General features: G+C 44.2%; 1 protein-coding gene across 2 annotated transcripts; it reads left to right on the top strand.

The window, feature by feature from the left end:
* Positions 1-1,100: 1,100 nt before the first annotated feature.
* LOC129785086 (protein mono-ADP-ribosyltransferase PARP14-like) lies at positions 1,101-20,902 on the top strand. 2 transcript variants are annotated; one of them, XM_055813165.1, is made up of 19 exons: positions 1,101-1,310; positions 1,390-1,496; positions 1,589-1,622; positions 2,489-2,563; positions 3,306-3,503; positions 4,504-4,791; positions 6,612-6,848; positions 7,761-10,009; positions 11,363-11,596; positions 11,872-12,093; positions 13,296-13,386; positions 14,317-14,466; positions 14,976-15,038; positions 16,046-16,213; positions 17,067-17,273; positions 17,373-17,966; positions 19,099-19,244; positions 19,776-19,950; positions 20,149-20,902. In XM_055813165.1, the coding sequence occupies exons 1-19, from the start codon at positions 1,124-1,126 to the stop codon at positions 20,436-20,438; spliced, it is 5,715 nt and encodes a 1,904-aa protein (XP_055669140.1). In that variant the 5' UTR covers positions 1,101-1,123; the 3' UTR covers positions 20,439-20,902. The 2 variants fall into 2 exon arrangements, with proteins under 2 accessions (XP_055669140.1, XP_055669141.1); XM_055813166.1 differs by lacking the exon at positions 1,101-1,310 and having other exon boundaries at positions 1,391-1,496; positions 2,032-2,563; positions 17,040-17,273.
* Positions 20,903-22,655: the final 1,753 nt, after the last annotated feature.

Raw genomic sequence — 22,655 nt, 5'->3', positions numbered from 1 at the left:
TCTTTCTTTCTTTTGTTCTTACCTTATTTGTTTTCAGATTTTACACTATTTCACCCCTCCTTTTTCTATGCAGTAAGATACCAACCAACATTCCAGCTGTTTCTAAATGACTGTGCTTTTGTGCACACTGAAACCAGCCATGAAGATAAAATCTCGCCAACTTCTTTTGGTCTCTGGTTTCACTTTCTCTCCCAGTTCACCGAGTCAGACCCCTCCCTGGTAACGCACAGGCTCCCATTTTATTTGTGGCAAAGCTTGCAGGCAGAGTTTTGAAGCGGAGTCCTATTGACTGTCACTGAAAGCTCCCAAGCCTTTATCAACAACCTTTACTGTCTAATCATAGCTGTGCAGTCTAGGAATAAATTTACCTGATTTGCAATCAAAGTCAGATATTTTGCCTGGCTGACAGCAAGGGAGGGCAGCATGCACCGGAGCAGACTGCTGAGAGAACAGTGCATTAGGAAACAGAAGATTATAATCGCCCACCGAGAAACAAAAAGGCATCCCGTGGGTCTGCTCAGGCGCCTGGCTGACACCAGCAGCATTTAGCTGACATCCACCTGTGCTTACCGTGTTTAATGACATGTGGTTATTATCCATTTCCTCAGTGAACTTCCAGTGAAGTTAGGGGGGGGAAATTTTCATTTAGTTCCTATTCTAGTGTCTCATATTTGGGCACTTTAGTGAAACGCGCAGAAAGAAACAGCTGAAAACCAGCCTTGGCAGGGGGATGCCGGGTGCACTCGGTTGGAAGTGTCTCAGCTAGCAGCCGCGTTGGTCTGGGGAAAGTGCCCTTTCGTGGCGATCTTGCCCAGTTGTAGGAGTACTTCTGGTGGAGAATGATGGAAATGGGTGACTTGATTTTGCATCACGACTCGATCTGAGAGGGTAACAGTGCCCGAGCGAGCGTTACCCGCTGCCCAGCCGTGGTACGCTCGCCCGCTGCGCCCACCCGCGCCTCTAACACCGGCGCCGTGGGGGCCGCGCTGCCTGTGCCCCGGCCCGCCGTGCCCCACGCCCTGCCCGGGGAGGCGGCACCGGGGGCGGGCCCGGCCAGCGCCGCCGCTCTCGCGGAAGAAATGAAACTGAAAGCGCCGGGGTAGCGGCAGACGGGGAGGCGGCCATGGCGGGGCAGCGGCCGGGGGCCTTCCCGCTGCTGGTGCGCGGCGACTGGGGCGCCGCCGGGCCGCCGCCCGCCCTGAGGAAGAAGCTGCTCTGCTACTTCCAGAGCCAGAAGCGCTCGGGCGGCGGCGAGTGCGAGCTGCGGGCCGGCCCCGGGCACCTCCTCGTCTGCTTCGCCCACCCCGAGGGTGAGCGGCCGGGGCGCGGTGAGGGGGGCGCGGGGGGTGGCCGGCGCCCTCCCCTCACCGGTGCCTGTCGTGTTGACAGTGCGGCGGCGGGTGCTCGACCGGCGGGTCCATGAGCTCGACTGGGGGCCCAGAGGGCGGCTGTCGCTGCTCGTCACCGAGCTGCCCGCGGGCGGCGGCCCGGCGCAGGTGAGGCGGCGCTGGGCGGGGAGGGCCGGGCGAGCGGGGCCGTGGCTGCCCGCGGCCGTGGGTCACCGCTCTCCTCTCTGTTCCGCTTCCAGGAGGTGGGACACGCCGGCGGGGCGGCGGAGCCAGGTAGGGGCGGCGGGGGGCCGGGGTCGGGGCTGGGGGCGGCCCGCCCGCAGCTGCCGCTAGCCCGGGAAGGGGCCGCGGGGAGGCGGCGGGGGCCGGGGGCCCGGCAGTCTGCTCCTCGAGTGCTTGTCCAGGCTGCCATTGAGCTGTGAACTCTCTTTTCCCCTTTTTTCCCCGCTCTCCAGCATTCCACTTCCTGTTTGAAACCACAAAGTTTAACCTCGTTGACAAAGCACAGCCCTCAAGTAAACTCCAAGGCATGCTTAAAACTGAACGAGCTAACGTTCGGGGCAGGTTGTGTTCCAGCTGCCATGGCATGCGTTCTGCTTTGGGGGTGGTGGGCAGGCGAAGATCGAGGGCACAGAAAAGCGGTTTGGCAGACGGTACTGTTATCTTTTGTTTTCCGATGCAGCTGTGCTCCACCACGTTTTAAACTGGCAGGTGGAGATGATGCGCGGAGTCAGGATACAGCACGAGGGACGCTTTCACAGCGGTGCCTGGTGGCTAGAGGCGCTCCCCTCCAGACGGGGCATGACCTTGACCGGTCTCTTGTTCGATGGCGCATTTTTACCTTTTACCTGAGGATAGTGCGGGAATGTGTGGGAGGACCTGCTCGCAGCGCTTCACACAGCATGGCTATGTGATGGTTTGTTTTTTAATGTGATGCCTGAGGCTTCTTGAGCTTAAAGAGAGTTTCTGTAACCACTTTCAACACATGGTTTAACAAAAGGAATGTATGGAAGTCTGTGATTCAGTCGGTGTCAAATAAAACTAAATTCAAGCTGTGTTAGCTCTTGGGTCTGCAAGAGCGTGACCTTTTTCTTCCTGAAGTACCCAGTAACTGTGAAATCCTTGTCATTTATCTCTAGTTAGTGAACCCCAGGTGTCTCTTCCCGCCAGCCAGGATAAAGAGGCTTCTGTGTGGGCTCAGCAGGAGAATACAGGTAGGTGTGCCACTTATCAAGCAGAAACCACTGTGTTCTTGCTTCCCTGGTTTTTGTTGACCTTTATGCTGCGATAGTGCCTCGGTCACCTGGGTGGCTTGTGGTGTTTGTCTAATGTAGTGTTGAAATCATGCTCTCAGGCTAAAATAAGTAATTCTTTTCTTTGTATGAGTCCCTTTAGGAAACTCTGCACTTCACTGGCTGCCTCAAGGCATATTCCTTAGGGAGGGTATGCAGTGAATGCTGACCTTTGTTCTGGGTAGGGCTGTCCCAGCTGCCACCAACCCCACCGGGGTGACCTGTGGTAGAACATCAGTAGCTGTGTACCCCAGGTACACCTGAGCTCTGTGGCAGCCAGTGTGTGTAGACCTGTGGTGGCCCACAGCAATGACTGGATGTGAATGGAGGGGTTGTACAGGCAGAAGAGTGATGGTTCTCCTCATCATGGCTGTGTGAAGAAGCTTTCATAGCCATTATTTCTGCTGCCCTTGCCTGGTGGTGAATGGAAGACTTCTCTTCATCTATTGATGCAACAACTCACGTTAGTGATATGCTCAGCTTGTTTCTGATTTAAAGGCTGTTGTGGAAAAAAACAACACCTGAGTTACTGTTTATTTGCATGTTCTTTTCCCTGATCTTATCTGTGATTTGAACAAAAGTAATGTGAAAGCTTGGAAGATAATAAGCTTGGGTTTTTTCTTAACTTTTGCCAAACGCATTATGGTGTGATCTTTCATTTCAGAATCATGTGAGAAATCGGAAGCGAAAAAAGCAACCCCTAGGAAATCTGTCATAGTAGTAACCACTGCTTCTGGGGAGGAAATAGAAGATGAGATTGTGGAAATGTACTTTGAAAATAAAAAGAAGTCTGGTGGGGGGGCCATCGAGTCCTATGTCAAAAAGGATCAGCAAATGATCATCAGCTTTCAGGATGAGGAAGGTATGATTGTATCTTATGGGTGTTACATTACTGAGGCTCCCTTTTAAAAATAGGCCTTTGCTGGTGCTGGGTCTCTCTGTGAGCATTGCTTGAGCAGAAGTGGCATGTTAGTCACAAAGAGTGACAGGACGTAAAAGGAGCCTGTCTGTCTGATGCAGATGTGGGTTTCTGACAATGTTCATAATAACCCCTGGGGAAAGAAGTGGTTCTCTAGACCTTTCCCAAATGCTTGATCAAGGCTCACAGAGAATAATGCAGGAGAAGTGATGTCAGGAGCGCTGCAGAATAAGTAGTCTTTAATTCTAGTTCAGGAGATTGGATAAACAGTAGTAAAATATTAACTGCAGTTCATGGCTAAATATTATGTTGTTGTATTTTCTTTCATATTAATTTCAATTGCCAGGATTTTGGAGACTGGGAGGAGGAGAGATGGTAAATATTACGTATTTGTAAGACAGAGAGGTGAATGCTTACCTCTGTGGAGAAAGTTATTTTAAAGTAGCCTCAATTTATCTGCAGTTCTCTAATGTTTTCCTTTACCCTAAGTGCTGTTCACTGCTTGTTAGAGTGCGAAGGAGATATGCAAAAAGAGGAAACTGTTTATTCAGGAAAAACAGTTAAATATTTAACATAGTCAAATATAGTTACGTAGTTTAAATAATTGTTAAATACTCAGGGTAAACAGGATGGAAAACCCTTTCTTTGTTTGCTATTTATTAGATGTTACTAATCTGGAGAACAGTTCCTTGCACTTGAAGGAGGTAGTGCTTACCTCAACAAGTAATTTTTTTTTTTTTTCCTTTGAGGAGGCTGAGGACATCTAGATCATAGGGTCAGGATAAAAGCTACTCTAACTTCTGATGTAGTTTTGCCTTATTTCTGTTTATTCTGTGATACAAGAAAATACATCTGGCAAGATTTTTTAAAGTAGAGTGTAATTTAACATGTTGCTCTGCTATGATGGGAAGGGAAGTTCACATTTGTTCTCCTGTGGAACTAGATGCCCAAGAAGTTTTGCAGAGGAAGCATCACTCAGTGAAGAAAATTGATCTGTTTGTGGAGCCATGGCAAGTGGAGACTCCCCAGGAGCCGTGCCAAGTGGAGGACTCCCAAGGATCCCTGCCTTCCACCGTATTTGTGCTTGAAAATGTGCAGGAGACAGTAAAAGATTGCATGTTAATTATGCTGGTAGAGAACATCAGTGGCTTGTCAGAGGATGATGGTGACTTCAGTGTAGAAATGATACCTGAAATACATGCTGCTGTGGTTTCTTTTACTGGGAATACTGGTAAGAAGGAGTCAGAGTTGTGGATCTTTCTTATTAGTTGCTTGGTTGTGTGTGAGAAAGACTAAGCAGGAATGCTTTCTGTCATAGGTTTAAGGTTTAATCTAATACTACATTTTAAATGAGGATTTACTCTACTAAAGTTAATGACAAACACTGGCCTCTAAACCTTACAGATAAAAGGTAGGTCAGAAGAGGGCTAGCTCTGATTTCAGTAGTGAACAAAAGAAGTAGGACTAAAAAAACCTGTGACTATACAAGCAACAAAAGGATATATCCTGCCTTAGAACAGATCAATGGCAAGGAGAGCCTTTATCAAAAGATCTTACATGTGTAGTACGTTTCTATGGATTTGAGGGAAAATTGAACAAGTATGTGGAAGAGAGCTTTTTGAGGTTTTTAAATGGACTGCATCAGAGTTGGGATATCTGCTGTAATAGAGTGGAGGCTGGTAGAGGAGTAGGGAAGCAGCAGCATCTTACAGCTGTTCTCTGATACCTGCTGTGGCCATTGCTGGAAACAGGATTCTAGGCTGAATGGACCCTGGGATGCCGAGGCAAGTCCACTTGTCCTTATGCAGAGTGACAGCTCTGTGAAGTGTGGAATTAACACCATATGCTTTGCCTGATGTTGCAGCTGTTAAGCTACTGTGTGCCCACTGTGATTTTTTTTAGTGTGTTCGATACCATACACTTCCTCTTCTGCCTTAGTAGCGATTGATGACAAAAGCATCTTGCAGGTGATGGAGAGGTGTCTGCTCCTACTTCTCACCAGTGAGAGGTTGGGGTGACTTCCTGGTTGACTTGCGGTTGATATTATTAATGAATTCCATCCCATGACATGGGCAACAGTAAGTGGTGTGATAAGACCAGATTCAGAAACAGTGTAAGCCAGTGCCATAGCTGGTGGTGTAGAAATAACAGCACTGCGTTACCAGGAGAACTCAATTAAACTGACAGCGGTGAACTGGCTCCAGGATTCTTTGAGTTCTTTTAAGGACAAGGTGATTTTATGTGTACTTGATTCTAGGTGAGGAGGTGGGATAGGAAAGAAGAGAGAATTCTGCCTTCTGTGTGGAAAAATTGTATATTTCATTAGAAGGTAGAACACGGTGAAAACAAGTTATGTGCTGCTTTGAATCAGCTTTGTGGGAATAACTGTATTACTAGTAACATGTAAGAATTAAGTTGCTCGGAAATCTTAAAGTTGTGAAGGGTTTAGTCTGTGGTATAACTAAACTAAAAACATTTTTAGTTCTCTGCTATAGAAATTGTTTGTGCCTCATATCGTGGTCCAGTCCCAAATTTTTGTTGTAGCCTTTAGGAAGTAAGTAGATTCTTTAAAAACTTAATGGTGTGTTTGCCTGACAAACATAAAAATAACTTGATTATCTTTCCCTGTGATGATAACAAGGGGGGAAATAGCTGAAAATAGACTGTGTTTATCATAAAACTGAAAGGATCAAAATTTGAACTGTTGAATCATGTCTAGTTGTGTATAAAGCCATAGCACGAAAATTAACCTGATCTTGTTTTCCTTTGGGGTTAAAGAGACCCAGTGCTACTCGGTAGGAAAACTAGTGAAAAATTCTGGCTATGGTGGGTGTAGTCAACAATTGCGATCAGCCACGTGGTGAATACTAGGTGACAGATGCTGAATATGTGGAAGGAAGTATCTTTGTGGGCACCTCTGAGTTGACAGATGGTTTGTAATTCAGTGCTTTAGTCAACATGCACAGCAATACTCTGCTAACATCACAGTAGAAAAGTGAGCTACTAGTTTGATCTTGTGGGTTTTTGTTTTCTTCTCCCTTCTCTTTCTAGCTGTAGGGGAATTTGCGAAAATGCTTAATGAAAACCACAGAGCAAAGCAACAAAATATTACTGCACGGTGCCTTGAGCTAACAAAAAGCATTAGGGCTGAAAATATACCACCTAACACACCCAGTGACTATATAACCATCTACTTTGAAAATAAGAAGAATGGAGGTGCACAAGTGGTGGATGTTCAGCAGCTGCCTGATGAAGATGCAGCTATCATTACATTCAGTGACCATAAAGGTAATGCAGAAATTCAAAGCCTTTAATTCTTTGAGATCCTTTCACTTAAAGATCAAAATGTGGATTTTCTAGAGAAATGCCTACTTTGCCCTAATATAGCAGCAGATCTGGTGCTTTGTCATCGGGTCTCTGCTAACTGGAGTGCAAGCTTAAGTGTTGGACTGGCTGGACATGAAGCATAGAATTTTTTCCTTTTCATGCACAGTTTACTTCACCCAGGCCTTGCTCCTTACAAACAAAGTTCAATTTACAGTTTGAGTTCAATAGAGAAAGCACAGCCCCACATAGCACGGGAGACTTTTTTTTTTTTCCCCGCACCCACCCCCACCCCCCCACTTCAGCACCAGCTGCCCCATGGCAGTGTGTGCTGTCTGGCTCATCTGAGGACAATTCCTTGGACAGCTTTTTGGCCAGAGAGCAGGTGCTGTGCCTTGTCCAGCCAGTGACAGAAACTTGAGCATCTGTGCAAGGTGGAGGACGGCGAGATGCTGGAGGCATTACAGTGAAGGGAAGGGCTGAAAGGAAGTTGAAGAAAATAGATGGTATTTTTGGGGGAAGCAGAGGAGCTGTGATTTGATATTGCTGAGTAATAGCCCAAATAACTGCTGAGCTGGGCACTTCAAGTACAGCATACAACAGAAGTGGGGGCAGAGACAATGCTGTGCATACCTGTTCCTGGATGTGGACAGTGCTGACTCTTAACTGTCTCTCTCTAACTTAGTTTTTGGCATTTAAAACCAGTAACTCTTCAATAATTTGGAATTATTTCTACCTAGGAAGGGGGGAAAATGCATGTAAACCTCTCCTTAGACATAATAGATGTTACTATGTAGAAACTAAAGATTTAAAAAAGCAAATCTTTGGTTTTAAGTGCTAGCATTAATTGTTTGGGGTTTTGTTTGTTTGTTTTAGATGTAACCAATATCTTGGCAAAGCAGCATTTACTCAACAAAACACCAATCTCTGTCTATCCTTACTACATCTCACTGGGAACAGCTTTATATGGAAAGGAAGGGCCACAAATAAAGAATCCAGATCCAATTACTGTGTCTCTGGATCCGTATATCTGGTGTTACTTGCAGAGAAATAATAAGATAATTGAGGCAATAAGTTGTGAAATGGCAAAGTGTAATTGTGTGCTAACGTGGCCTGAACCCCACTGTGCAGACCCAAAAGTTACTTTGCATCCTTCAGCTACTTTGTCTGAGCAGAAGAGATTAGCATCTCGATTGATCAAGACATGGAATGAAAATGTTTGCACCGCATTTTCACATAGCATATCGAAGTACAAAGCAATAGAATGTCAAGTAAGTTCAGAGGTGTGGGAAGCCATTAGAAACAGCTTTACCCACGATGAAGTTCTGATAATGCCATATATTTCGAAGGATTTACTTGTTTTAGTAGGTGAAAAAGAAGTTGTGAATAATGTTGAACAAGAACTGAAGTTTCTAATAGAAAAGGCCACCAAAGAAATTGAAAGAGAAAAGCAAAGAACTGAAGAAATAGTGGTAATGAGTGCAGGGGAGTTTGCAATTTTACAGAGTACTGGTCTTGAAGAAAAAATTCATAAGGAGTTCCCAGCCCTGCGGATGACTCCTGATCATTTGCAGAAGGTAATTAACCTACGTGGAGTGCCTGAGGAAGTTTATAAAGTAAAAGGGGAAATATTAGATAATATACGCAAAATGGCAAAGAAAACAGTCAATATCCACCCCCATATTTTCCAGTTTTTAGAGCAAATTGATAATGAAACCCTGTCACAGAGCCTGTTTATGTCAAAACAAATCAGTGCCTTTTATGAGCTTGACACAGAAGGTGTCATCTTGAAAGGGAGTGCTCCTGAAGATCTCCTAAAAGCAGAAGAAGAAATAAAGAAGGAACTGGACTACAAAAGCATTACTTTAGAGGATGAATCAGTCCTCCAGAAGAAGGAATGGAGGATGCTTACCAAGAGAAATTGCTCTAATGAAGCTGTAATAGTCACTCAGGTAGAGAGTCAGGTCATTATTGCTGGTTGTTCTCAAGCTGTAGCAAAAGCCTTTGAAGAACTTCATAACTTTGTAGATGAAAACACGCAAGTACAAAAGGTCATTGGTGGAAAGCCCACGGTGGTCATAATGTTTTTTGAGACAGAGAAGACCAGTGTTTGGGGTGACTTACAGAATAAAGGTGTGAAAGTTGACTTTAGCACACAGAAAAAACATAGAGTTATATCCTTGAGTGGGCCGAGAAGAGAAGTGCTGAAGGGAGTCACCTTAGTTGAGGAAATTCTGTCTGGCCTGCATTTTAATCGTGTGGTAATTAGAGAGCCAGGAGCCGAGTCATATTTCAAAGAGCGAGAACCCTTTTTTGCTGCCAGTGTGAAACAAGAATTTAAGTGTCTAATCAGGCTGGAAGAGCAGTCAGAACAACTGGAAGAACAGCAAGAAAATAGTAATACAGGCAAGTCCTATACTCAAGTGACCATAGGTGGAATTGTAATAGCTGTTTATAAAGCTGACTTGTGCACTTATCCTGTTGATGTTGTGGTAAATGCATCTAATGAGGACTTAAAACACATTGGTGGCCTTGCTGAGGCACTGTTAAAAGCGGCTGGTCCAGAACTGCAACAGGAGTGTGACGAGCTGGTGAAGAAGAACGGGAGTTTGCAGCCTGGGTGTGCGGTTATCACGGGCCCTGGGAAACTCCCCTGCAAGAACATCATTCATGCTGTTGGTCCCAGGTGGAGGAAGGATGAAGCAGAGAAGTGCGTGTTCTTGTTAAGAAAGACAGTGAAGAAAAGTCTGCAACTGGCTGAAACATACAATCATCGCTCCATAGCTCTCCCTGCTATAAGTGGAGGGATTTTTGGCTTCCCACGGGAGCTGTGTACGTATTCGATTGTATCCTCCGTCAAGGAGACCTTGGAAGAATCCATGGGGGACAGCAGCTTGAAGGAGATTCATCTTGTGGATGTTGCACAGGATAACATTCGGGCATTCAGCAAGGCACTGAGAGAAGTGTTTTCAAATTACTCTTCCTACAAGTCACTGCATCAGGACAGTATAGTTCATCAGCCTAGGAAAAGGAAAATTTCTCAAAATAGCAAGAACTTCCCATTGGTAACAACTGAGGAGGGCCTCAACATCATGCTGAGAAAAGGAAGCATTGAAGATGCTACAGTAAGTGTTTTAAATTACTTGTTTTTAAAATGTCAAGTGGGGGTTTTTGGTTGGTTTTTGGTTTTGCATTTGTTTCTTTAAAAAACAAAACCAAATGTGAGGTGTTTGATAAGTTACTGAAATTGGCTATCACTGCGGATAATATTTGCTATTAGGTGACTATCTTACATGGTAGGTACAGATGGCTGTGCAGCATTGCATTTTGTTATGTACTGACAGGCACACAGATCCCCCGTGGTACACGGTGCATTACAGTTTAAGCAGAAACAACTAGGGTCAGCAGGAATTTTCTGGGCTCCAAATCCCCCAACCCTACCTTGCTGGGCAGGAACTGGCTGCATGCAGCATTGACCTTCCTAGAAATCCTGAGTACAAGAGTGTGGTACTAGCGCAAAAGCAAAAGAGGGTGCTCGGTGTTGGTTAATGTGAGTACGCTGCTGTGTGAGAGTGGCTGGGCTGCTTCCAGGTCCACTGTGTCCCAAGGCAACACAGACATGCACATCTGAGCCCTGGGCCCACAGGAAGCCTGGTTCTCCCTCCATCTGTAGGCTGTTGATCTGGGGAGCTGTTATTCATTATGTTGTGGTGAACACTGGTACGGAACGTTTGGTTCCTATTGCATTTCCTGTGGAGAACGAACTTCACTCGCTGATTTCCATTTGCCTTTGGTATTGAGTTGTCATTAGCTGGCAGATAGCTACCTTACTGGGATCACTGATAGTGGAAGCAACTCCTTTCAGAACCTTTCCTGTAGTGGCCAGCAAATCCTTTCAGGAGTGGATGCCTCCCACAGCTTGTGCGTGTGGCTTCTCTAGTTGGCCAGGGCAGAGTATACGTTAAAGTGTATATTCTTTCCTGAGGAGCTCAATATAGTGCTTGACACAATGTTAATAGCCCTTTGTACTTCTCTCCCTTGTAAGTTACTGCTTTTCTCACTTTTTTTCACCTTAGCTTTCCTCCAGTCTTGTTTGTCTTCAGCTTTTCCCTTTTCTCAAGACCAATCGTGCATGGGAGGTCCTGCTTACCTCAGTGAACAGAGATTTTTGCTCTGCAGGCTTCTCTTGAAGAGTGGACTTGCATAAATGTTTTTCAAATGGAGGTAGAACAAATAGACCAGGAACGCAGAATTTAACTTTCTCCTGTTGGGTTGAATTGAGCTTTGCTGTTAACTCGGCTTTTGTGTTGCTCTGGGCAGGCTCTGGATAATAGAATTGAGAATAACTTCTGGTTTGCTTTCAGGTGACTGTCCCAAAATATTTACTTTGTAAATCAGCAGGCAGGCTGTATCTGATTAACCAGTGCAAAATTTAAATTTGATACTTAAAAGCTAGAGTTCTTGCTTGCGTGTTTCAGACAGACATTGTTGTCATCAGTGTTGCCAGAGATCTCCAGCTTGATAAAGGGCCGCTTGCTAAAGCTTTGCTAAGCAAGGCAGGACCGATGCTTCAGATGGGCTTGGAAGAGGAAGGCCTAGCAAAAACACCTGAGGAAGGCTCTGTGTTGAAAACAGAAGGTTATGATCTGAGTTGCAGTGTTGTGCTTCATGCTGTCGTACCTGCATGGTCCCAGAGACGCACATCTTCAAAGGTACAAGGGTTTTTATTTTCCTAATTTGATTGAGCTTTATAGTGGGTTTAATGCCACTTTCCCCTTGCAATGGGGGACAGTGTCGTAAGAGATGAGAGTTTGGCCTGTTCCTTTTTAACTGTGTGGCTGAACCTTTCTTGACTAATACATTCCTTGTGATGTATGCGATTATTGTATCTTAATACCAAGAGATAGCTAAAAAGGAAAGTGCTATGTTGCACATGCTGGAAATAAAATTACTTTCAGTAACTGAAAAAAATAATTGTGCTTTACAGGTCTTGGGCGACATCATCATAAAATGCCTGGAGATTGCTGAGGAACTATCTTTGAAGTCAATTACTTTCCCAGCAATTGGGACAGGGAATTTAGGATTCCCAAGGTCTGTTGTTGCTAAATTACTGTTTGACAAAGTGTTTGAATTCAGTAGTAAAAATGGAGTAAATTCTCTCGAGGAAGTTCACTTTCTATTGCATCCAAAAGACACAGCTAATATTCAGGTGAGTTACCGTGGTTTTTTCTGTCTCTATTATATGCTGGTTTATTTGGGTCTATGTCATGGTACTTGGCTATCTGGTGATCTCCAAGGAATCCATGGAGTGCTTGTTCCTATACTAAAGAAGTAGTTTGCTGGTAGTCTCCCTTGTCTGTACTGAAAGTTCTCTTTTTGGTTCTACCCCTTGTGGTCTCCAGCCTGTCCTGGACAGCCCTGCTCCCTTCCTGTCCTTTTCTGTTCCCTGGCAATAATACAGATGAAATTGCAATTACTCTTTCTCTTATGAACTCACCTAATTCTTCAGTTATATAGGTCTTGCCTACAGATAAATTCGCTGCAGCTCCTGCATAGATGCCTTCACTCTTGGAAAAAGGAGTGCTTTCAATAGAGTGCTAGTGTCTGTTTAGGAAGAATAATTATGCTAGGATTGCTGTGCTGGTAGACTTCTCCAGTAGAAGCATATCAGTATTCTGCATCCTCCTTTCTTCAGTGTCACGATAGCACAGATTTTTCTGTATCCATGCTCAAGTTACTTCACACATGAATCTTTCAAAAGAGAGCAGTCACACTGTGAATTAATGTCCAAATAAGTGTTTCTGCATCTGTTGACTTCTGTTTTGTGCAACAGCTAATACGGTTTGAAAAGCCAAACTTGGAAGTTACGATGCCAAGGTCTGAGCTATTGTGCATAGATAAAGGTGGCATCAGCTGGAAGACTTGGGTTCGAGAGTAAACTAGCCCCTCAATGTAAAGATGCCTCTGTTACTGTATCCCTCTGCAATTATAACTAGGGCTTTGACTTAATTCTGGCTGTTGCTCATTCTGAATAACCTTGCTCTCTGAGAACAAGTATGCCCAGACTTGCCATCAGCACTATGCAGAGGATATGAAGTAATTTGCATTGAGCTCTTTCTGATTTTTTTTTTTCCTTTTTTAAATTGTCAGACCTTTATTTCTACTGTGTAATCCAGGGGTCCTCAAACTTTTTAACCAGGGGGCCGGCGTGCAGATGAAGTGGCAGGCAGTCATCTGCGGCTGCTTGGTTTCCCCCCCAACCCCCGGCGGGGGCTGGGGGGGCAGCAGGGAGGGTCTGGGGTTCAGATTGAGGACCCTGGGGGGCCGTATCCAGCCCATGGGCCATAGTTTGAGGACCCCTGGTGTAATCTAAAGACTTCTACAGGGGTTGACTGTAACTTTCTTCTCTAGGAATTTGCAGCTGAACTTGAGAACAGGTGTGGAAATGCTGTAGATGTTGAAGTGCAGAAGACTTCTCCAAATAAAGCTAGCCAAGGCACAGGTGAACTTTTTTTCATAGCAGTTGTGTGCCTAGTGGATTTTTGTATTCTTTTAAATATTCCATGGATTGCATTCATGATACAAGTTTAGATATTTGTTTGGTGAGCATGTCATTCCCAAGGTCCGTGTAGCAGTCAGTGGCTGCTGTAGAGGCAGTATATAGTATTTTCTGGCTGAGTGTCTGTCATGTCTGAAGCAGTGTTGGAAATGCTAAGCAAAAAATATATCTGTGATTCGTTATCGGGATGGTGCCCCTACAAATCAGAACAGCAGAAGCTACCATGTGCCAAGAGCACAAGTAAGGCTTTTTCTTTTATTGCTGCAGTACTTGATTAGGTCACGAACAGGTCAATGTCTCCCCGTTTCCTGGGAAGGCAGGTGGGTTCCTGGTTATATGTCTTAAAGTGACCTCTTTGGAATACTCTTAAGTCTTGTACATGTTGGGATGAGTAACAAAAACCAAAGTGAAACATCTTTGCTGTTATCTTAAGTGATGTGTGGAATACTTAATCAAGTTTTTACAAATAATGCATAGGTAAAAAGTTCCTGTCACGCAGTAGAGAACCTGCCTAAAAATGCTGGGAGATAGAGGAGCAAGGCAATGAGACTTGGAAAGTTTACTGCTCTCTTACCTTGGAGTTTCAAAAAGGCTTATACAGTAAAAGGTCACATAGTAGTGTCTGTATACCAGGTGTGCAGCAAATAAAGATTTTTCTGCCATCTCAGCATGAATAGCAACGATGGGAACAGGTGAAGTTTGATAAGAGACTCCTGTGAGAAGGAATGATTTTCAGTTAACGTGGCAGGCAGCCCTCTTCACAGGCTGAGTCTGAAGTCAAACTGTGGTCTCTGTAAGCTTTGTACCCATGAGCAAGGTCCTTATCTCTTACCTCATTGTCTCCTGCTCAGGGTCTGTATTTCTTTCCTGCAGCTTTCTTTGGTACCTCTTCAACCTCAGCACAGAATGTATATGAAATGACGATTGGCTCCATCGTGTTCCGGGTGGCAGAAGGCGATATTACCAAGGAAGAGGGAGATGTCATTGTAAACATAACAAACCAAACCTTCAGCCTCAAAACAGGTATTTTAGTCAGTATTACGTGTGAAAACAGTATGTGTGGTTGGAAGGGCTGGATAAAGAGAGCAGGAAGTATTTTTTTCAAACCCTTTTGTTTCATGGTCTAGTCTCAGTTTTGCTTCTTAGGGTACAAAGGTTCAATTAGGAAGTGTCTGAAACTTTCCTTTTCTTGTTAATCTATGTTCCAGGGTGGCCTGTTTTAAGACTTTTACAGAAAGGGAAAAATAATCTTTTTCATAGAATCTTTTAATAGAACACTTCTTGGACTAAAGGAGAAGACAAACCTCAATGAGGTTTTGACCTTGGTGAAGCTTCTTAGGTACATTAGACATCACTGTGAATTGAAAAGCATAAGCCTAAAATTCAGGCAACAGAGCTTTGCAATGATAACCTTTACTGTTATCAGGACTGAGATATTTTAGATATTATGTGGTACACAATTCTGCCTCAGATGGGACTTTAATGGCACTAATAGTAGTAACAGTGGATTGGTCTGCCTCTTCTCATTTAAGGTGTCTCTAAAGCCATTCTGAATGGTGCTGGAAAAGCAGTTGAAGATGAATGTGCTCAACTAGGTATGGTACAACATTTCTGACCTCCTTTCTGAAGGTGTTCGTGCATGGCAGAGAATCTGTTGGAATACTCTCAGTACCTACTGTACATCCATCTGTATTATGCACTGTTATGTCAGCTAGTTTTTAATCAGTTAATGTGGAAAGGAGAAGAAAAATCTTCAAGAACAGAGCTTCTAAGCATATATAAAGAACTAAATCTATTTGATATTGGATCCTCTTATTCCAATAAAGCTTTGCATGCTAAAACCTAATTGAGTCTACATCAAACACAGCCGTGAGCAAGGGTTAATGTTGGCAGAAATCTCGATAGAGAAGCCGTACCTCACTGGAAGCAACTGTCTACTACTACAACTGCAACTCATTTTGTCATTCCAGAGTGAGAAAATGTTTGCTGTTGGCTTAACTAAGAACCCACTACCGCATCCTCTGTGTGACCGAGAGGGAAAACTAGTGAAGTTGGGTTCCTGCCTTAGAAGAGGCATTTAATTGTAGACCAAATTCAGCTAGTGAACAGAAAATATAATAGACAGGGAGTAAGGATGGACACACGTGTAGTTTAAAACCCCACAAAATAAGGGAAGTAGGAAAGATGTTGGTGTAGAGCTCAGCTTGTAAGACCACCCAAAGGAAAAGAATTATGTGGAGGAGATAAGTTAAACTTCTGTTGCACAGACCAAGAGAGTAATTCAGGCTAGGTGGCATGCTTGTGTGTTTATGAAGACAGAGTGTAGTACTAGTCTGCATTAAGTTCTCCAAGTCCGCAGAGCAAACTTGACAAATAAAAGCACACACAAAATTTGACAAATGAAGCAACTATTTGACAGATATAAAACAAATCTTTGTGCCTTGAAAGTGAAAACAGAGAGGGGGGCTGGTACAATTTGTAGGACACTTGAAGCGTATCCTGGGGCATATCTGTCATCATTTATTATCTCTTAATGAGGATTAGTACATATCTGTATTGTGGATAATTTTTGATTGATTACATTCTCCTACTTATGTTTCAGCCTCACAATCTAACAAGAGCTGTATCACCACCCAAGCAGGAAGTCTGCCATGCAAAAAAATAATCCATGTTGTTGCCCAAGATGATATCAAGGCGCTAGTCTCCAAAGTGCTTCAGGAGTGTGAATTACAGCAGTATACCTCTGTCACCTTCCCAGCAATTGGAACAGGTCTGTGTCTCCCTTTCAAAAGGGGCTCAGGTCACGTGATTCTGCTGATCTCAGGGCACAAGTGATGAGTTTAATTTATCTGGAGGGGTTATTTGATGAAAATATATTCAGAAACCGCAGACTTGAAAACTGCTATTAGAAGCTTATGAAGACCTAGAAAGCTTTGCTCCTTGCAGTCAGCTCGTATGTAGAGTACGAGTGTTCTAGAGCTGACGCTTCCTTGATAACAGGGAATGAAAGGTATGTCTGTACTTGCTGAAGGACTGTAAATATTTGTCACAGCAGCCTAGTATGTGCAGGCAGCTCATTGGAGAATGTCCAAGGAGCTACCTGTCCATTGCTGAAATCAGTAGATGATGCCGCTCCGGCTAGCAGCCACACAAGTAGGGTTGATACGGATGGAATGTGAACTTGCCAAAAATGCCAGATTGTCCCATTTTCTTCTATTGTTATTTTCAGTTAGTTCAGTAGAAATCTCTAGTCAGAGAATCCAGAACTGATCTCCATGCATGCAGGGACCTCTTGCATGAATAAAACTAGACTCGCTTTTTGAGTGAAGAGTTGGCCACTGGCATATTAAGTAACCAAGTCGTATCACCTACACCATAACCTGATCAGTTGCCATGTCAAAAAAAAAATATTCCATTTTTCCCTTGCTGGAAAGGTGGTCTCAAACATCCTTTTCCTGATAAATAGAAACCTTTCCTAATTGCTAGCCTGAAGTTGTTTCTGACCTATTTATGATCCAGCTGATTGTGGGTATGTTCATAACTGTTCTATTAAAGACACTTTAACTATTTCTAACAGTCATTAATGCTTTTTAAAGACAAAATGGTTATATACCTTGTTTCAGGTGAGGCAGGCCGTGATCCAGCTGTAGTAGCTGACAACATGATAGACGCAGTAACTGATTTTGCAAGAAATAACTCTGCTCCTTCTGTGAAAACCATTAAAGTTGTCATCTTTCAGCCACATCTGCTGAATGTGTTCCATAGAAGCATGCAGAAAAGACTAAGTCCTGCTAAAACAGGAGCCAAATCATTGCTAACCAAGTTAAAGTGTAAGTAGATGTTACTTAAATATGGGTTCTAGATCAACGTGTTTAGCACCAGCTGATAATTGTTAATATTAATTACAACATTTGTGTGTTTCAATGTAGCATTCTGGAGCTCTGACAAATGTTCTCCAAAGGAAGAAACCAAAGCAGTTTTGGAAAAGAGGGTTGACCTGGCTGTTGTGCAGATCTGCGGTGAAAACAAAAAGAAAGTGGAAGAAGCTGAAAAGTGGTTGAGGAGTGCGATTTTAAAGGAGCAATTTCAAACAGAAATCGTAAATGAGTCTATCGTTCATTTTGGTGAAGCAGAGAGTGAGAAACTGCGTACCCTACAAAAGAAACTAAAAATTGCTCTTCATTTGGATGGTACCTCTATTAAAATTTCAGGTCTTGAGAAAGATGTATGGATTGCTTATTCAGCTATCCAAGAAATGATCCATGGCGTAAAAGCTGCTAAACAGGAAGAGCTCAGGGCAGAACTTTTACAAAACTTAATTGAGTGGAAATATTTTGAAAAGGATTCCTATGTGCCCTTCAATAGTCTCACAAATATGCACTTGGAAAATGCTTTCATAAGAAAGCGGAAAGATGTTCCAGTTGTTATTGATGAGAAAAAATACACAGTGAATGTAGAAGCTAGATATGCTGTGGATGACCAAGGGAAGCGTATACCCGTTATACGTGTTGATAAATCTGAAGGTAAGTAAAAGCATCCTGACAGACTGGCATTTCCCATGTTAAAACCAGGTTGCATCCAGCCTCGTAAGAGTAAGAAATCGTAAGAATATGCAAAACATTGTTAGGAGCTTTGTGTAGGTCCATTTCTGGAGAATGTAGAAAGGAACTGAATTGGGAAATGAAAATAAAAGAATCCTGCAGTTGTTCAAATATTTTTGAGATGTAGGTAATGCATTCTGAGGTTCTTAACAGGCTTACCAGCAACAATTAGATGTTAGTAGCCGTTGTTGTTCTAGATCTCAGCTCATTTCTGTTCTTGAGATGTACCCTCTTCCAATTACTTCTGGCCCTTTGCAATGTGAGTAGCTGCTTTTTTCTTACTCATCTGTACAGGACTTTTCCCAGTGTAGTATTTTAATTTGTTCTGCTATGACTCAGTTTTATAGGGCCACATTTCATATCTTAATGGGAACAACTTTTTTGTCCACTTAATGCTTGAAAGAGGGTGGGTTTAAGTAACTGTGCAGCTACCGGTGCCTTAGTAATGACTCCTGCACATATTTTTAGGTTTTTATTTTTTGTTCTTTTACCAGAAAATGTCACTTCTAATGGAGGGGGGCTATAGTGCTGGATGTCTATAGCATACACATCAGCCAGTGTTACTATTCAACAATACAGCTAGATACTAGGGCTCACGTGAAAAGAGAGAAAGGAAGAAAGGGAAGACTTCTGCTTTTCAGATAGATAGTATATTCCTGAACTTTTTTATTTAAAACCTTCCTTGTTCAGATGCTTTGCTCCTAGTCTCCTAGATGATGAGAATTAACTACTCAGTAAATGTGCATTTGCTCCTTGTCCTTGAAAACTTGATTTGCAGGGGAGGCTACTGGTAAAAGATGTTGCAAAGGATCCCTGTTCAGCTGTGAAGAGCAGATTTGTCTAGGATCTACCAACTCAGGCACACTAATAGCCAGTGCAGAGGCAAACGAGAAACTGCAATGCCCTAATCCTCTAGTAAAAGACCTGTGGAACACACAAAAACCAGTAGGCACTAGTGATAAGCTGGATGTATGGGCTTTTGGAAGGGTTTGTGGCAGGGCATGCCTTCATTTTAAGCAGAGGATTTGGGTAAATACGATTGTTTCTTGTGCAGATCAAGAGTCAACAGTGCTCCCAGCAACGTGGGATGATATGCAAAACCAGCGACTCAAAATAGTGGAATTAAAACCAGAGACAAGAGAATACAGAGATGTGCAGGAAAAGTTTCTGAGTACCTGTCAGTCATTAAAAATTGAAAAGGTAAAAGGATATCATCACTTCTAAGCATAAATTATTTGACCGCAAGTGAGTGAAGAGTACCAGTAACAATGGAAAAATAAATTCCACTGGGATTTCTGAACCTGGACAAGTCTGTTGCTGTCACTAACTTGAATTGTCATCAGTGTAATGTTGAAGTTAAGGTATTTGGAACAACTCTTAAGCGTCTGCTTCTTCAGCACCAAGGGAGAGTGTTCTTTCTTAAAATCTTTTTGCTATAGTAGAGCACAGCATTTGGTCACTTAAGCCACATGCTTGCAGGTAGGTGTGTCATCTATGCCCCAGCAACCTGTAAAATTCTCCTATATTGTTTCTTATGGAGTGTTTCTGTCAGGCAGGTTCTTCTGTTGGTCTGTTATGCCAGTCTGGAGTGATTTGGCTAACATTTCATAATCTAGTATACATGTATTGGAGCTAGGAGGAGAATCTCGGAAGCAGATTGAATTGTTGATAGAAAGTAGGCTGCTGTCATGAAAAATATTTGCCTTTCTGTCTTATTTTCAAACTTGGCAGATTGAAAGGGTGCAGAATCCATTTTTTTGGAAGACCTACCAAATAAAGAAGCGTGAAATGGATAACAAAAATGGCAACAAAAATAATGAGAGGCTTCTATTTCATGGGACAAGTAAGGAGTCATTGACCTTAATTAACAACTATGGATTTAACCGGAGCTATGCTGGAATGCACGGTAATGTGAATTTCAAAACAATTTGAATGACTAGCCATGTCATCTATATAGTCCTGCCTTGTATGCAGAATTATTTGGCTGTATCTCCCTGTTGCAAATAAAAAGCTAAATTGTCAAGTGATTTACAGGCTCTGAAGGTGGCAGATAAGTGATTGCTGCTAATGAAATGCTCACAAATGTTTGGTTTTCTGATTACAGCTGCAAACTTTGGGAATGGAACATACTTTGCTGTTAACGCCAACTATTCTGCCAGCGACACCTATTCTAAACCAGATGCGAATGGGAAGAAGTACATGTACTTAGCTCGAGTCCTTGTTGGAGAATATTCTCAGGGGACAAGAGGATCAATTACTCCAGCAGCAAAAAACAGTAGTAGCTCTATAGATCTGTTTGATAGTTCAACTGATAATATGAAGCATCCCTCCATGTTTATCATATTTAATGACATTCAAGCTTACCCAGAATACCTTATCACTTTCACTAGATAAACATTTTGATTGCAGCCAAGATTGATATGTCTTTCAATCTTTGTGTGGGACAGAAAAACTTAAAACAAAATGCACAGTGAAAACAACAAATAGTTGTAATATTTCTTGGAGCTTGTTTACATTTAAGCAACTTCTGGCAAATTTTGATAGCACTGAAATAGGCTGCTTGTTTACACTCAGAATAGCTGAGCATTTTTAACACTTGAGCTCAATATTGTACTGAAAACTGCTCTTACATTAAGTCTATCAAGCCTTTATACTGCGTTAGCCTTTCTGTGCAGCCTTACGGCCATCCTTGTTGTGGGAGACAGTAGGGAGTGCTGGTGGGTGATTGAAAGGGATCTTCTTTCAGCCACTGATCGCTCGATGTTGCATTTCTGATGGCTTCTTACACGCTGTAAATGACAGTCTGCATCGTGAATTACAATACAGTGGTTTTCAATAAATGAAGCGATCATAGTTAATGGTTTGTGTTGTCTAAACCTCTCCAAACATTTAGCATTGGTTTTCAACCGGTGAACTTCAAGGAACTTGACATCTCAAATATAGATTTGCTTGGGTTTAATTACAGTAATCCTCCCTAGGAGGTTAATCAAAGGTTCTACAGAAGGTTATAGAAGTTGCCTTATCTATAGCCTCAGACAGGAAAGTAAATTTTGGGAAGGTGTTGTCATACGCCAGCTCCAGCAACCTTCCTGTGATCTGAAGGGGAAATGAACAGAGCAGAGAAAAGCGCGGAGTGGTTGTTACAGCTTACATGAATAGGTTATCTCAAAGGGGTGATCATTAACAAGCTGAAGTTCAGAGTTCCCAGCTGGGAGTGGGGAAGCAAAGCAACATCATCTGTGTTGACAGAATTAAAAAAAACCAAAATGCCCCTCTCAGCCTTAGATACTGTAAGATCTTCCAGTGAAAAAGCAGTCATGCAGCACCTCTAAATTCTAAAAACCCTTGGCTCCTCTGAAGGCAACGGCTTTGACTGGCCTGGTTGGATGATTAAGAGAAAAGTATCCAGTATTTGCTTTACTTTGTTAGGTTGCTTTTACTTTAATGTTTCACCATGAGTTGATGTGTCCATGCTATCAGTAATCATCGCAGGGCAAACATTGCCGAGGGGCGTGTTTTCTAGGAAATGTGGTATGAAACAAAGTGAACGTGCACACCCCATCCCATGGCTCCCGCTGCCGTAGTCCTGGAATGCTCACTTTGGGCGTTACTGCTTTCGATTACGTCAGTTTTCTAACTGCTGCAAAGTGCCGACTGTTGAGTTTCTAGTGCTTGAACTCAAGATACAGGCATGGGAGCCTGAAGTATTGTTTTCCTTTTGAAATGAATAAACATAATCCCTGTACCAAATGTGCATGGTGAGCAGCCCATCAGTGTGGCGGGAGGCATGGGGTGCTGCACTGCAGCAGGCAGGCTGCCTGTACCTGCCCTGGCCGCCTGTACCCACCTGGGCCGCCTGTAGCTGCCTGGGCTGCCTGTACCTGCCTGGGCTGCTTGTACCTGCCTGAGCCATCTGTACCTGCCCAGGCTGCCTGTGCCCACCTGTACCTGCCCAGGCTGCCTGTGCCCACCTGCACCTGCCCAGCCTGCCTGTGCCCGCCTGTACCTGCCCAGGCTGCCTGTACCTGCCTGTACCTGCCCAGGCTGCCTGTGCCCGCCTGCACCTGCCCAGGCTGCCTGTACCTGCCTGTACCTGCCCAGGCTGCCTTTACCCGCCTGCACCTGCCCAGGCTGCCTGTACCTGCCCAGGCTGCCTGTACCTGCCTGTACCTGCCCAGGCTGCCTTTACCCGCCTGCACCTGCCCAGGCTGCCTGTACCCATCCATAGCGCCTGTGCCCGCCCGTACGGGCCGGTGCCCCCTGCCCCTCGCACGGTGCCGCCGCGGGGCTCAGCCTGGCCGGCGGGGAGGCGGGCACCGAGGTGTTCTTCACCGGCGCTGGCGTTACAGGCGCCTGGGCCGTCAAGCGGCGAGCGGGAACCCGCAGCGCCGGGCCCTGGGCAGGCGAGGAGCAAAGGGCGCTGCCGCTCCAGACCAGCTTGTGGCGACCGAAAGGTGCTGGGGCAGGAGGAAGCGTCCGAGGGGCCGCGTTCCCGGGCGCCGGGGGCGTTTTGTAACGTGACGGGGGCGCCGGGGCAGCTTCGGGCGCCTGAGGAGACGCTGGCGGGAGGGCGCGGGGGCCGGGCGGGCCCGGGGAGCCGCCCCGGGGCAG

The sequence above is a fragment of the Falco peregrinus genome, chromosome 8, assembly GCF_023634155.1.
Source record: "Falco peregrinus isolate bFalPer1 chromosome 8, bFalPer1.pri, whole genome shotgun sequence".
NCBI classification, from domain to species: Eukaryota; Metazoa; Chordata; class Aves; order Falconiformes; family Falconidae; genus Falco; species Falco peregrinus.
This window is presented reverse-complemented; position numbering and strand designations above follow the sequence as displayed.

Bases quoted from the DNA above. Each gene is read 5' to 3' on its own strand.
- LOC129785086 (XM_055813165.1), top strand. From the start codon at position 1,124: ATGGCGGGGCAGCGGCCGGGGGCCTTCCCGCTGCTGGTGCGCGGCGAC. The intron at 1,497-1,588 runs GTGAGGCGGCGC...TTCCGCTTCCAG, and splicing joins CGGGCGGCGGCCCGGCGCAG to GAGGTGGGACACGCCGGCGG. The intron at 1,623-2,488 runs GTAGGGGCGGCG...ATTTATCTCTAG, and splicing joins CGGCGGGGCGGCGGAGCCAG to TTAGTGAACCCCAGGTGTCT.